Source organism: Vicugna pacos, chromosome 5 (assembly GCF_048564905.1).
Source record: "Vicugna pacos chromosome 5, VicPac4, whole genome shotgun sequence".
In the NCBI taxonomy this organism is placed as follows: Eukaryota; Metazoa; Chordata; class Mammalia; order Artiodactyla; family Camelidae; genus Vicugna; species Vicugna pacos.
The window spans coordinates 86,493,466-86,506,693 of record NC_132991.1 but is presented as its reverse complement, the minus strand read 5'-3'; the positions used below and the strand labels follow the sequence as shown (position 1 = coordinate 86,506,693).

Genomic DNA, 13,228 nt, shown 5'->3' with positions numbered 1-13,228 from the left:
GACATGAGACGGTGTGGGGTAAGGGGAGGAATGCAACTCAGAGGACATTTTTCTGGCTTAGCCACTAGCTAGTTTTGATTCCACGACTGGTTACATAACTTCCTGAAGCCCTAGTTCTCTCATCTCAAAAATAAGAGGCATGCGTAGCTGAACTTCAGGATTCTGAAATTCAAAACTTAATAGAGAAACTAAGAATAGAATTCAAGCCACCTGGCGTCACCAGTAAGTTAGTGACATGAGATAAGTCTAATGTGAACAGCCTCTCCTCACTAACGCCAGCCAGTCTATCTTTGTAACAAATGTCTCCTTGCTTTTTTTCGCTCTTGAGTTTGTAGATTTTCCCCCATGAGGCCATACATTGTAGAGAAAAGCTCCCGAAAAAGAATCAGAAGACTTTAAACCTCAGCTTTGTCCATTACACCTACTCATCTCACAGGGTGTATGTGTGTGTGTGTGTGTGTGTGTGTGTACACAAATGAAATAATAAACATGACAGCACCCTGGGAAGTGGCTTATACACAAAGGCTACCTGATCATCATACTGAGATTCTGAGTTTAGTACAAATTTCCTGGTGGGGCTCAGCCTTGCTCAACATTTTCTTACTTAATAAACTAATGAAGGGGATCAGAATAAGCCACCCCCAAATATACCGGCTTGACAGAAGAATTATTTTGAGATGAAGGCAACTGAGAAACAGCAAATGAAGAAAAAGTTCTCTCCCCTCCCCGACCTGCCCCCAGGCAGGGCATAAATCTCCCTTTGAGAGGATGTCATCCCTCCCCTCTCCGGTACCAGGAAGAAAAGATAACTCTTACCATGGGAGCCAGCAGCGACTTAAATCTGCATTAACAAACCTTACCAAAATAACCCTCATCTTCCATTAGGTTCTCCCATATATTTAACATCCCACAATGTACTGCCCCCAGAAGTTCAAAACACTTTCCCTTTGTCTTGTCAATCTTCCACAAATTTATCACCCTCTGTTAAAATGGTATTCAAGCCTCTGGGTCTGATTGCTTCTTTGGGGTTTTCATTACATTTCTGTGAGGTCTCCATATGTGTATGAAATAAACATTTTTTAAATCTTGTTTACTCAGTTTGTGAACCTAAGAAGACAGAAGAAATAGCTTTTTTATCTTCTCCAATACTAACAATTGGCCTTTCAAAAATAAAAAGACATGTAGGACCCTGCTTAACACGTACAGGAATAGTTATCTTTTATTTACTAGTATGGGATCAGGTTGGTTTGGGGAAGCAGTGCAGTAGAATAAAGTGTTGGGAGATCTGTAGGATTATCAGAAATGAGAAACCTGTGGACTAGGAATCCTTGCCCTTTTCCTGATAAGGAGCTCCTTATAACTGAATGAAGATTCTTTGTATCAGAAATGGTTACTGAAACGCAGGGAGAAGAGAGGTAATTGGTGGAGAGCTGCCAGCCACACTCACTTCCCTGCTGGGAATTCCTGTGAGTTCCAGAGGGGCTGGCAGTGACCCACATGTGGCATCAGACTGAGTTTGGCTTTTAGAATGGTCAGGATATTCATATCATACACATAAGAACTGTAATTTACCTTAGGTCCTGGGGGTCCCATAGCTCCTGGAAAGCCCTAGAAAAATCAATCCATCAGTTAAAATTACAGCAGGTAATGCACAAAGCCTAAAACTCCGTTTAAAATTTTTAGCTTCAATTCTTTTGTTAGTTACGGTGTCTAGACCAATGGTGGCTTCATACTCACAAAGAATCCTGGAGGGCCAGGGGGACCAACAGGTCCGGGAAAACCGGGAAGGCCTGGCAAACCCTTTAAAGTAAGAGAAAAATAAGAGTAAGTTTAAATTTACTTCTCGCTGAAGAACCATGTCCATTAGTTAAATGTATTTAACTATTGTAAGAACTGCAGAGCGTAACGTTTCCCATTTATGGCTGTAGTGAATTTCATTGAGGGCCACGTGGAGCCGGCACTGCCACGTGTAACAGGCTGCCAGGACCATCCTGATGGGACTATTTCCAGAAAAATGACCAAAGCAGTTGCTTTACTTTAGAAGAGTTTTAACACATTTAGACATTTTGCCTTCCTCTCTGTATCTCTCTCTTGCCAAGCACGATCTCACCTTAGGGCCGTCCACCTGCTCTCCCTCTGTCTAGAATCCTCTTCCCCCGGAAATCCCTATGACGTACTTCCTCTCCCTCTTCTTACCTTTACTCACATGTTTTCCTTTCCAAGGGGTCCTCCTGCCCATCCAATCGAAAACCACAACCCTCCTTCTATCCTGGACACTTACTGCCCCCCAACCTTGCATTAAGTTTCCCCTTTGGCATTTATTACCATGTAACACAAATCACACTTCCTAATTGATATTTTTAAAAGACTTTCCCCTTCTAGAATGGAAGAGCTGTGGAGGCAAGAGTTTTTTAAAACTATGTTTTGGGAGTTGTGCTCTGGATATCCCCAGAGCTTAAAGAGCCCCTGGTACCTAACGGGCATGTGATAAGGATTTCGTGTGTAACTGAGCATCCTACTCTTATACCTTCAGCGGTAGCACAATGTAGTACAGACCCAACACTCAGTACACTTTTAAGGGATGCACCTGTGTCCCAATACCTCCTTGTATTGGACGCTCTGCCTTCAGCATCTTTGCCCCTCAAATGTTTTCTAAGCAAAAAACTCCAAGAGCCGTTATATTCTGTATCTTTTCTCAAAAGCCCATAATGGCTCCCGACTGCATCATTCTTCAGTTTTGCAGCTCCTCAACAGCTGGTATGGCTCACTATACAGATGTTCAACAATCTTAACTCAAGCTCTTTGACTCGCTCAGGAAAATACTAACCTCTGCTCAGGAGAAGTTAAAACATTTCTAGTTAATTAACCTGAAAGTTAGTACTTGTGACTTAGGTTTACCAAAAGATCGTTTTGAATCACAAAGCAAAGCACACACAGCAACCCCCAACCCTCCCACCACTACCCCCACCCCCGCCAAATAGCTGTTTCTTTGTACTTATTCTGGATCACCTTCAGGCTACATATGCAGAGATTCAAAAGCAAACCATTCAACAGGAGAGAGATGTATTTAAATACAATGTTACTTACTATCATGCAACCATCACACTAGCACTGTTATTTAATATTAAGGTTTTAAATTGTATTCAACGTTTGATACAAATCTATCCTGAATTTCAACAAATACAGAGTAAGTGGGACATAACCATTCCTTGAAAACCCCTCCTTAAATTTAGGAAAGCTTGGGTGATTGATGGAGATTTAAGAAGAGATTAAAATCATCTGGTTACATGAGCTTAATGTAGTTTCTTACAATAAGGTAAATGTTTTGGAATGAAAGGAGGTAAATATGTAAATAGAAGAAATGTGAATGTCTATGAAAAACGTTTTTAAGAGTGAGAAAGAAACATAGGGAGAAGAGGAGGGTGAGAGAAAGAAGAAGAAAAAGGAGATGGAAAGAGAGAGGCAGAGGGAGAGATGGAGAACAATAGGGATCTTCTCAGAAGCGCGTACCTGGAACCCTGGAGCTCCTGGCAAGCCAGGGTCACCTTTTCCGTCAAGGTCTATACCTTCTCCTTCAGCAGGAGCGCCCTTGAAAATGAAATTCATCAAACATAGTCAATGTTCTATCTTCAAAACTTCTTTAAATGGTTATTCAAGGTTAGTTTGCCTCAAGGATAAAAGTGCTTTCCAGGAAATAGAAGAGGGAGGCTATAGCTCAGTGAGAGCTCATGCTTAGCATGCACAAGGTCTTGGGTTCAATCCCCAGTACCTCCCTTATAAATACATAAACCTAATTAACCTCCCCACCTCCACCCTTCAAAGAGGCAAAACAGAATATACACTTATAGAAATGCTTTAGGATTATTTGGTTATTCCATTCTAAAGACTTCAAAACATTTTTATATTTTCTGAAACTGACCGTTTACTGTGGAGGAAAGAAAGACACAAGAATAATAAACCATTTCCCAAGATGTCAAAGTAAACAAACAGTAATTCCTGATCTAGAATCTGGGGCCCTGAGCATAAGGTCAGTTCTCTTCTCGCAGACCCTATTTTCCGAAAGAATAGTACAAAACTTGCATTCCTTAAAACATATTTATTACAGGAAGTAGAAGTTGTTCAATAGGAATAAATATTTCCTGATTATTATGGTCTGAATTAGATATGAATTCTGATATACAATTACTTATATCTTATTATTTAATAGAAGTACATTTCATATGTACAATTAGAGATTTCTTTAACAGTAATATGCCACAAATAACTCACCTTTTCTCCTTTCAAACCATCGGCACCCTAGGAAAAGGAGAGGCATATCAATAATTAAAGACAATTCAAATGCGTAACATCCTTGCTTTGTCCTTCTCTTTGCTATTCTGCCTTCTCTTCCTGCTGTACACTGCCCACTGGCTTTTAAACATTAAAATCTTTCACATTTAAACAAAGTCTCTCCCTAAATTCAGCTTCCCTACCCACCCCACCAATGCTGCCTATTTCTCCTTCATATCATGTGCAGATCACCCACTCTGTGCATCCCCGCTTCATCCTCAGGCCCACATCTGCCTCCTGCCTCCATCAGGCATGGAAGTAGCCCTTGAGGAAGTCTGCAGTGACTGTGTTGTTACTGAAATCAACGACAAAATGTTAGTTCTCCTCTTGCTGGACTCGGCAGCTGACTGCCATTCGCCTCTACTGAAAGTTCCTGTTAAAAAGGAGGTGAAATGTCCAAAATGGAGTCGCTTATGTCAGTGACTCCCACAGCAGCAGACCCACTAACCAACCTGCCTAGACTCACTGCCTAACGTGACCACAGTTTCAGCCTTCCCCAGGAACGTGACCTGGAGTTTCCTGATCAGCACTGATAATGTAATGGAGCAGGACCCCAGTGGGGCCTTCCAGGGACAGACACCCCCACCCTCACCCCATATCCTTTGCTGCAGCTCCTCTCTGAAGTACCCAGGTAACAGTATTTGGTGCACATTCCTGGGCTGTTTCACTAAAGCCCCCACCAAAAGGAAGAAACTCACCACTCGATGACCATGAGCGCATAGCCCTAAGGACTGATACTGTTAACCCCTGCGACTCTGCCGTGTTACATCACCATCAACTAATCAGAGAATCGTGCACGAGCTGATCACATACCCTGGGACACCCCTCCCTCAACTTGCCTTTAAACATGCTTTGCTGAAAAGCGTTGAGGAGTTCAGGCTTCGTGAGCACTAGCTGTCCTGGACTCTCTGCTCGGTGCCCTGCAGTAAACACTGCACTTTCCTTCACCACAACCCGGCGTCAGCAGATTGGCTTTACTGCGCATGGGCAAGCGGACCCAAGATGGTTTGGTACCAATAAGGTATTCTACTCAATAGGCCCCTTCTGTTCCCCTTAGGAAGCAACCTTGACTAAGACAACACGTTCTTTGCTAATAATGTCCCCGTCCCATTTCCTCTCTGCCTTTAAAACCCTTTCCTGTGTATGGCTCGATGGAGCGCCTCTCTGCGTGCTAGATGGGCTGCTGCTGGATTCATGCATCACCCAATGAAGCCAATTAGACCGTCAGATCTACTCAGCTGAATTTTTGTTATTTAACGACATCTTTCTGGGCTCCCAGAAACATATTCCTCCTGGTTTTCTTTTACCACCAGGGGCCTTCCTCCTTCTCTGGCTCATTCTCCTTGACCTAGACTTGTATGCCAAGCTCTCTAAGCCTCAGTTCCAAGGCCCTTTCCTCCTCACTGTTACTCCTGGAGTCACCACCATCTGGGTCCCTCCTCTGAGCTGCTCCCACTTCCTGCTCTGCATCTCCACTTGAATGTCTCAAACGCAAAACAAAGTCTCAAAGTGCAAACCTGAGCGCATGTATACATTCATTTCTGCCCCCGGTTTCCCCAAGGTCATGATGGATTTCTGTATATGGTCATTCCAAAGGAAACTTGTTGTAGTCACACACTGTGCCTTTAATGGGGAGTTAGGAATGGAAACCTACCGGGATCCCTGGGTAGCCTGGTGTCCCTGGAAGTCCCGGAAACCCCTGTTCACCCTGGAAGACAAACACAGCTCGTCATTCTTCCCAGTTGTTCTAGAAGAGCCTGTTGAGGTATTTTCCCTGTTTCTCGCTTCCAACCCTGCAGTGGTAAATCTAGACAAAGTAACCCAAATTCCTTATGGCTCCTGGGTCACGAGGCTGAAAGCCAGAACGCCATTATCTTAGTTGAAAACAGGATTAGACTCTACTGTTTCTCAAATTGTGCATAAATGGCAAAAGTCTAATTGTGCCAAGGGCCCTTTTAATTGCTGTCTCCTCGAAACTTTAGTAATTAGTTCTTTCATGGCCACCATTCTGGGGAAAAAGAGAGTGTAGTCAGGAAACAAAGGAGAAGAGTGAACATTGAAAAGCTCAGGCATTCCTTTCCAAAGACCCAGATTGCATTCCAAGCTTCAGTTTCTGGTTTATACACACTCACAACCTCAGATGAAAAGAACCACTTGAGCCCCCAGTTATCTTTCTGTGGGAGACCATGAGAGAATTTCCCTAAAAGACAATGCGATTCAACACATAAGTGACAGTGTATGGTTTTTGTCTTTCTCTTTCTGGCTTACTTCACTTAGTATGATGATCTCCAGGTCCATCATGTTGTTGCAAATGGCATTATTTCTTTTTTATGGCTGAGTAATAGTCCATTGTGTGTGTATGTATATATATATACCACAACTTCTTTATTCAGTTATCTATCAATGGGCATTTAGGCTGTTTCCATGTCTTGGCTATTGTAAATAGTGCTGCTATGAACATTGGGGTGCAGGTGTCATTTCCAATTATAGTTTCCTCCAGATATATGCCCAGGAGTGGGATTGCTGGATCATAGGGTTAAGTCTATTTTCAGCATTTAAAGGGATCTCCTTACTGTTTTCCATAATGGCTGCACCAAACCACATTCCTACCGACAATGTAGGAGGGTTCCCTTTTCTGCACATCCTGTCCAGCATTTATTGTTCGTGGACTTTTTAACAATGGCCATTCTGACCAGTGTGAGGTGATACCTCGTAGTTTTGATTTGTGTTTCTCTGATAATTAGTGATATTGAGCATTTTTTCATGTGCCTGTTGGCCATTTGTATGTCTTCACTGAAGAGTTGCTTGTTTAGGTCTTCTGCCCATCTTTGGATTGGGTTGTTTGTTTTTTTGTTACTAAGTTGTATGAGCTGTTTGTATATTCTGGAAATCAAGTCTTAGTCAGTCACATCATTTGCAAATATTTTCTCCCATTCTGTAGGTTGTCTTTTCATTTTATTTATGGTTTCCTTTGCTGTGCAAAACCTAATAAGTTTAATTAGTCCCATTTGTTTATTTTTGCCTTCATTTCTATTTCTATCTGCCTGGGTGGACTGCACTAGGAGAACGTTGCTACAATTTGTATCAGAGAATATTTTCCCTGTGTTCTAGGAGGTTTATGGTGTCTTGTCTTATATTTAAGTTTTTAAACCACTTTGAGTTTATTTTTGTGTGTGATGTGAGGGAGTGTTTGAACTTCACCGATTTATATGTGGCGGTCCAGCTTTCCCAACACCACTTGTCAGAGAGAATGTCGTTTTTCCATTTATTTATAAAACAGAGACAGACTCACAGACATAGAAAACAAACTTATGGTTATCAGTGGGGAAGAGGGCAGTGAGGGATAAATTGGAAGTTCAGGATTTGCCGATACTAACTACTATACAGAAAATAGGCAACAATACGGTCTTACTGTACAGCACAGGGAACTATATTCAGTACCTTGCAATAGCCTATAATGGAAAAGAATATGAAAAGGAATATATACATATGTAAGTATAAATGAATCACTATGCTGTACACCAGAAATTAACACAACATTGTAAATCGACTATATGTCAATTAAAAAAAAGACAATCAGAAAGCAAGGTGGGTGGGGGAAGGGGAATTGGATGCAGGTGATCAAAAGGTCCTGTAAGCTTCCAGTTATAAGATAAAAATAAGGATGTAATGTACAACGTGGTACACATGAAAGTTAAGAAGTAAATCCTAAGAGTTCTCATCACACACAAAGTTTTTTTGTTTTCTTTAATTTCGTATCAATACGAGGTGATGGGTTATTTCATGATATATGTACGTCAAATCACTATGCTGTATAACTTGACCTTATGCAGTGCTGTATGTCAATTATACCTCAATAAAACTGGAAGAAAATAAAGAAAAAGGCATAAGAAGAGAGAAAACCATTACATTTCTGCCCTGAAGACACATTTCATTGTTTCTGGCTAAAAGAAAGCCTAGCCCTTTTCTACTCTGCCCTGATTTATTCATTTAGCAAAACCTTACCAACCATCTCCTGTGTGAGAAGCACATACCTTAGAACCATTACATCCTGGCAAACCAGCAAGTCCATAAGGTCCAGGGTGTCCTGGGATGCCCTAAAAAACAGAGTGAGGCTCAAAAATGGGATATGATTAGGTCCCAGGACCAGGTGGAAACAGTGAGGAACCCATGGGGAGGGAAAAGATGCACTAATTTAGATAGTTATTTAAGTTTAAATGGTTATTTAAGTAGTTAAGTAGTTAATTAGTTAGTTTAGATAATAATTTAAATAAAAATCGTAGCAAAATGGGCTAAATAAAAGCAAAAATTAAGTGAAATACAGATATTGTAAATAAAAGAGAAGGATTTTCTATATGAAATGAGTCCATTAATATGCTGTGTGTTAAACTGGGGGAAAGGAAAGAAATGAGGGAAGTGTAAACAGAGGTAACTATTTTATTTCTACTCTATTTTATTCTGTTCCATTCCAACCCATCCCGTCTCATCCCAGGCCAATCTATTCCATTCTTTTCTGCTTTACAATTTGACTTGTATGTCCTTTAAATCCACACTCTAATATACGGCGTGATCCTGCTGTGACGTTTGCATCATGTAGCAAGTGTATCAGTACTTATTTTCTTGTGTTATTGCTTTACCATCTTTATTAAAATGAGATTACTTCTTACTATTCCATTTACACATTTTTCCCATTACTTACTGGAAGTCCGGGAGGACCTGAAAAACCTGGTAATCCAGTTATTCCCTAAAGGCATAGAAAAGAGAAAAGGGAGCAGTAAACAAAAAGCAGAAAAACTGCTAAAAATGTTCAACCTATAAACAAAAAGCGATTTACCATTCCAATAACCCCATCCCACAGCTCTAACTGGGAATAACCAAAAACTATTTGAAAAACAAAACAAAAAAAAGCTCGACGAGTTTTGTACATCTTACATTTATATAAACTTAAAAAGAGATGATTAAGACTGTTTTGGCTTTTTGGGATAGAGTTTCAAGGTATAATTTGCATACAGTAAAGTGCTCCAATCTTCCGCAAACAGATTGAGGAATGTTCACATACGTGCATATGCATATATTTGGTAATATCTCCACCCCATCCAGACACAAGACCTCTCCACCACCGCAGATGGTTCCCCCATGCCTTCTCCCAGTCAATTAATACTTACCCCCGACACAAGAACCGCTATTTTGACTTCTACCATTATAGACTCATTTTACCTGCTCTTGAACTTCACCTATACGAGTGTATCATACACAACATACTCCTTTGTGACATTTAACAGGGCAGAGTTCTTCTTTTTTTTAAAAAAAAAATGGATTTTCATCAAAGAATCACGAGAGACTGTTTGGACTACTAACCCTCACGCCTTTGGGACCAGTGAGTCCTGGAAGTCCTGGGGAGCCCTAAATCCAAATGAAAAAACAAAAGGTAAGCACTGTGACCATTATTTGGCACTAATAAGCCCATAAATTAAAGGTCCCAGTTTTATTCACACGCCAAACAGTTTTGCGGTTGTGATGATTTCATTGTTAACACGGTTCAATTGCTTGCTTGTTTCATTGGAGCTACAGTATTTATCAGAAAGGACAAACAAAAATCCATTCAAACCCTTGCTACTCGAAGTGGGGGGTCCAACAGTAGCACCGTCTGGGAGCTTGTTAGAAACGCAGCATCGCTGGTCTCCCCCACCTCCCAGACCTATTGATTCAGAATTTGCATTTCAACAAGATTTGATGATGATTCTTGTTCACATTAGTGTCTGAGACGGGCTGCTGTGAAAGCCCCACATTAGCCAGACAGCTGCCTGCCGAGGGCTGATAAGGATGAATGACACAATTGCAACGGACGGGAAGGGCAGCCAGTATTTCTGTGCACGAGAAATACTTTATTAACCAAACGTGCCTGGTGGCCACAAATAAGGACTGCCTGGCCCAGAGAGAAACTTGCTTTGAGCACATAATGCGTACATTTTGAGGGCCTGCTTCTTGGAGAATTGCCTCACACAAAACTGTTTTAACTGGGCCACTTGGTGTAAAAGTTGCATTGTCCAAAAACTTTTCATCATTCCTGAGAGTTTCAATACGTTTCGGTATTTCGGATTATTTGAGAGAAGGGTTGTTACAGACTGGACCGCCAAGGCCAAAGCCAGCCTTTCTTTTCTTTTATCTTTTTTGTTGTTGTTGTATTTTTTTAATTGAATTATTATATTTATTTTCCCTCAGTTTTTTTCAACACCTTTATGATGGTGTGATTCCTGTACAGTAAACGACACATATTTCAGATGTACAATCTGATGAACTTTGATAGATGTGCACAACCACGAAACCACCACCACAATCAAGGTAGCTAACGTCTCCATCACTCTCCTAAAAGTGCGAATTTTGAATTCCTGGGCGCCTGACCACGTTTCTTTCTTCTGCTGGCTGCTGTTTGTCATCTGTAGGAGGCAGAAGAGTGACTGGCAGGTTTTACTTCCCCATTAGACATTTTCTCATGCAGAAAATATCTAAAATTAAGATATGACATTTATAAACCTGAAAAATCTTTTTGGTCACTTTTGAATATTCTCTCATTGTCTGCCTTGGATCAGATGATCATGTGTGGCTATGTCTGTAAGCTTTAATATACATGAACTCATGACACTGTAATCTATGAATTTATGACAACACGGTCCACAGATCTTCTGGACTGACTTTATGGAACACCTGCTCATCATGTAACCCATACTAAGCACCATATAGCTTTTACAGCTATAATTTTAATTTATCGCTGGCTTCTTTAAAGATATGCTAAGGAAACAGGCAGAGTGGGATATAGAGAACAAAACAAAAAGGAAGGAGTTGGCATGAGGCTGATCTTAAGTCCAGGGTTGAAGTGACAAATTCCTTCTATTAGTGAAATGGAGGGAAATCTGAGTCCATACCCAAAATGTTCCCACCTTGAACGTGTCTGAAATCAAACACTAAATATCCAGAATCCAAAAGACTTTTTCAAAATTCAGATTAAAAGAAGAAGAAATGAAGGAACAGAATGCATACACAAACACAACAAAGTGGTAGAATTCCTGGAAAACAATACGTTTTTGCAGTTTTACTTGGAAGCTGTAGATATGGTCTTAGTTTCCTTAGTTACAGGTGTTTGATTCTGGCATCATATAAAACCAGATTTGAACTCGGATTTTTGCCGTCTATTAGCTGTGTAACCCAGGACTAATTACTTAAGTGCTCTGAGTGTCAGTTTCCTCATCCCTAAGATGGAGATAATAACCTAGGTCCCCGTAGTCACGACTGACGGGGTCCAGGTGAGCAGTAAATGAGATAGTCAAGAAGAAATGTCCCAATGCCTGACTCACGATAAACTCCCAGGAAATGTTGCCTTTGGTTACTATTTAAATATTCTATACATTACTTATGGAATGTAAAAAGGCTCTGTGGGGCTCAATTATAATTATCTTTCATAACTTAAGCGTTAGTTCACAGCTTCCTGGAGGCCAGCAGTTGGGGAGGGGCCCAGCGGGTGCGTGAGAGCCCAGGCTTAAGTCCACAGCAGGAAAGAGGCATCAGCAAATCCAGTGGTTATGCAGCTTTTAGCAAATCCTCTAGGGCATTTATTTCAACAAAGCCCTTTGTTGTCTCACAGACTTTAGGATAAAAGTGTGTGCTGGCTGTGAAAGGCGGTAGGCTCTGGTAAGAACCTTAGGATGCCTGATGTTTAAGAGAAGAGGAAGTGGGGAGAAGGGAAGCAAAGAAAGGAGGATTCCAGACACAAAGACACATGTTTCAGGGGGAGGAGAGTGATGCTCACAGTCTGAAACAAAGCTGAGGGGTCCAGGTCAGGTAAAGACACAGAGCCTCCTTCAGCCTGGGCTTTTTGGAGGTCATACATGATCTGGAGGTCATGGGTTTTCAGGGGAGGGGGCAGAAGGCAAATTATCACTGACTGAGGAGTGAATAGAGATGAACCACAGCCGGCATGGTTAGTTACTTTGTTTTTGAAAGATGCTTGACAGAGATAGGAAAGACAAGGGAAAAAATGGCAATGGTTTTGTTATAGGACCTAAAAGATCTACAGGAAGTTTTCTATTGGTCTGGGGAATATTTTCATGCTTAAAGACCAAGAGAGAAAAACTCACATCGAAAGGGAAGTTAGAATGTCTGAGAAAGAGGACACACCCTTGGAAGACGGTTCTAGTGGGAATCCCCGTGACTAGGAGACAGGCAGAGGAACGGGTCCTGATTGGAAAGTAAGAAGAACTAATCCTTCCATGCAGGTGTGGAAGCTGTGAAGATCAGACAGGAGGAGGAGGGTGAGCTGGAAGATAATGATAGTTACTTGCATCCTTTTCACATAAGATGTAGTTGTGCAGCTGAGAAGACCCAGCAAAGACCGGAGCAGGAATTTGCCGCGGCGACCACCTACCCGCTGAGGTGTGGATTTCTCTCCAGGTTCTCAGCAGCCCTGGCGGAGGCATAAAGAAGGCTAAGCGGACTGGGGGTTTTTCAAGCTTACTGGCTGACATACCTTGGGTCCCTGCGGTCCAGGCAGGCCTTCAGGACCTGGGAATCCCTTCTGGCCAGGAGGACCAGGAGGCCCTGGAAAGCCTTTCTCTCCCTGTTAAAACCAAAACAAGACGATAAACACAGAACAGCAAGGCCCAGGAATAAACACACCCGTATCCATTGCTTTCTTTTCTTTATGACTTAAATAATAACATTGTGCATATTTTTCCTTGGATTAAAAAGAAAAAAACAGCACTCAGCAGTAAGTATAACAGTAACTGGAAAGTTCTAGCTGTTACTCTTTGTCTGTAGGCTTGGAAGTGTTTGCCCTTGGTCTGGTAGAAATCCTACTTTTACCCAAATGGCAGCACTCTGCAGAGCAGAGTAAGGCAGAGGGAAT

General features: G+C 41.5%; 1 protein-coding gene across 1 annotated transcript in view; it reads right to left on the bottom strand.

Annotated features, from left to right (window-relative positions):
- Positions 1-13,228, bottom strand: part of COL4A3 (collagen type IV alpha 3 chain) — a 130,873-nt gene that overhangs the window by 55,436 nt on the left and 62,209 nt on the right. Inside the window, exons 3-11 of the mRNA XM_072961766.1 lie at positions 12,851-12,940; positions 9,688-9,732; positions 9,029-9,073; positions 8,364-8,426; positions 5,984-6,037; positions 4,270-4,296; positions 3,511-3,588; positions 1,738-1,800; positions 1,573-1,608 (exon numbers count right to left, since the gene is read on the bottom strand). Coding sequence (XP_072817867.1) covers positions 1,573-1,608; positions 1,738-1,800; positions 3,511-3,588; positions 4,270-4,296; positions 5,984-6,037; positions 8,364-8,426; positions 9,029-9,073; positions 9,688-9,732; positions 12,851-12,940 — 501 coding nt within the window. The remainder of the gene's footprint in view (positions 1-1,572; positions 1,609-1,737; positions 1,801-3,510; positions 3,589-4,269; positions 4,297-5,983; positions 6,038-8,363; positions 8,427-9,028; positions 9,074-9,687; positions 9,733-12,850; positions 12,941-13,228) is intronic.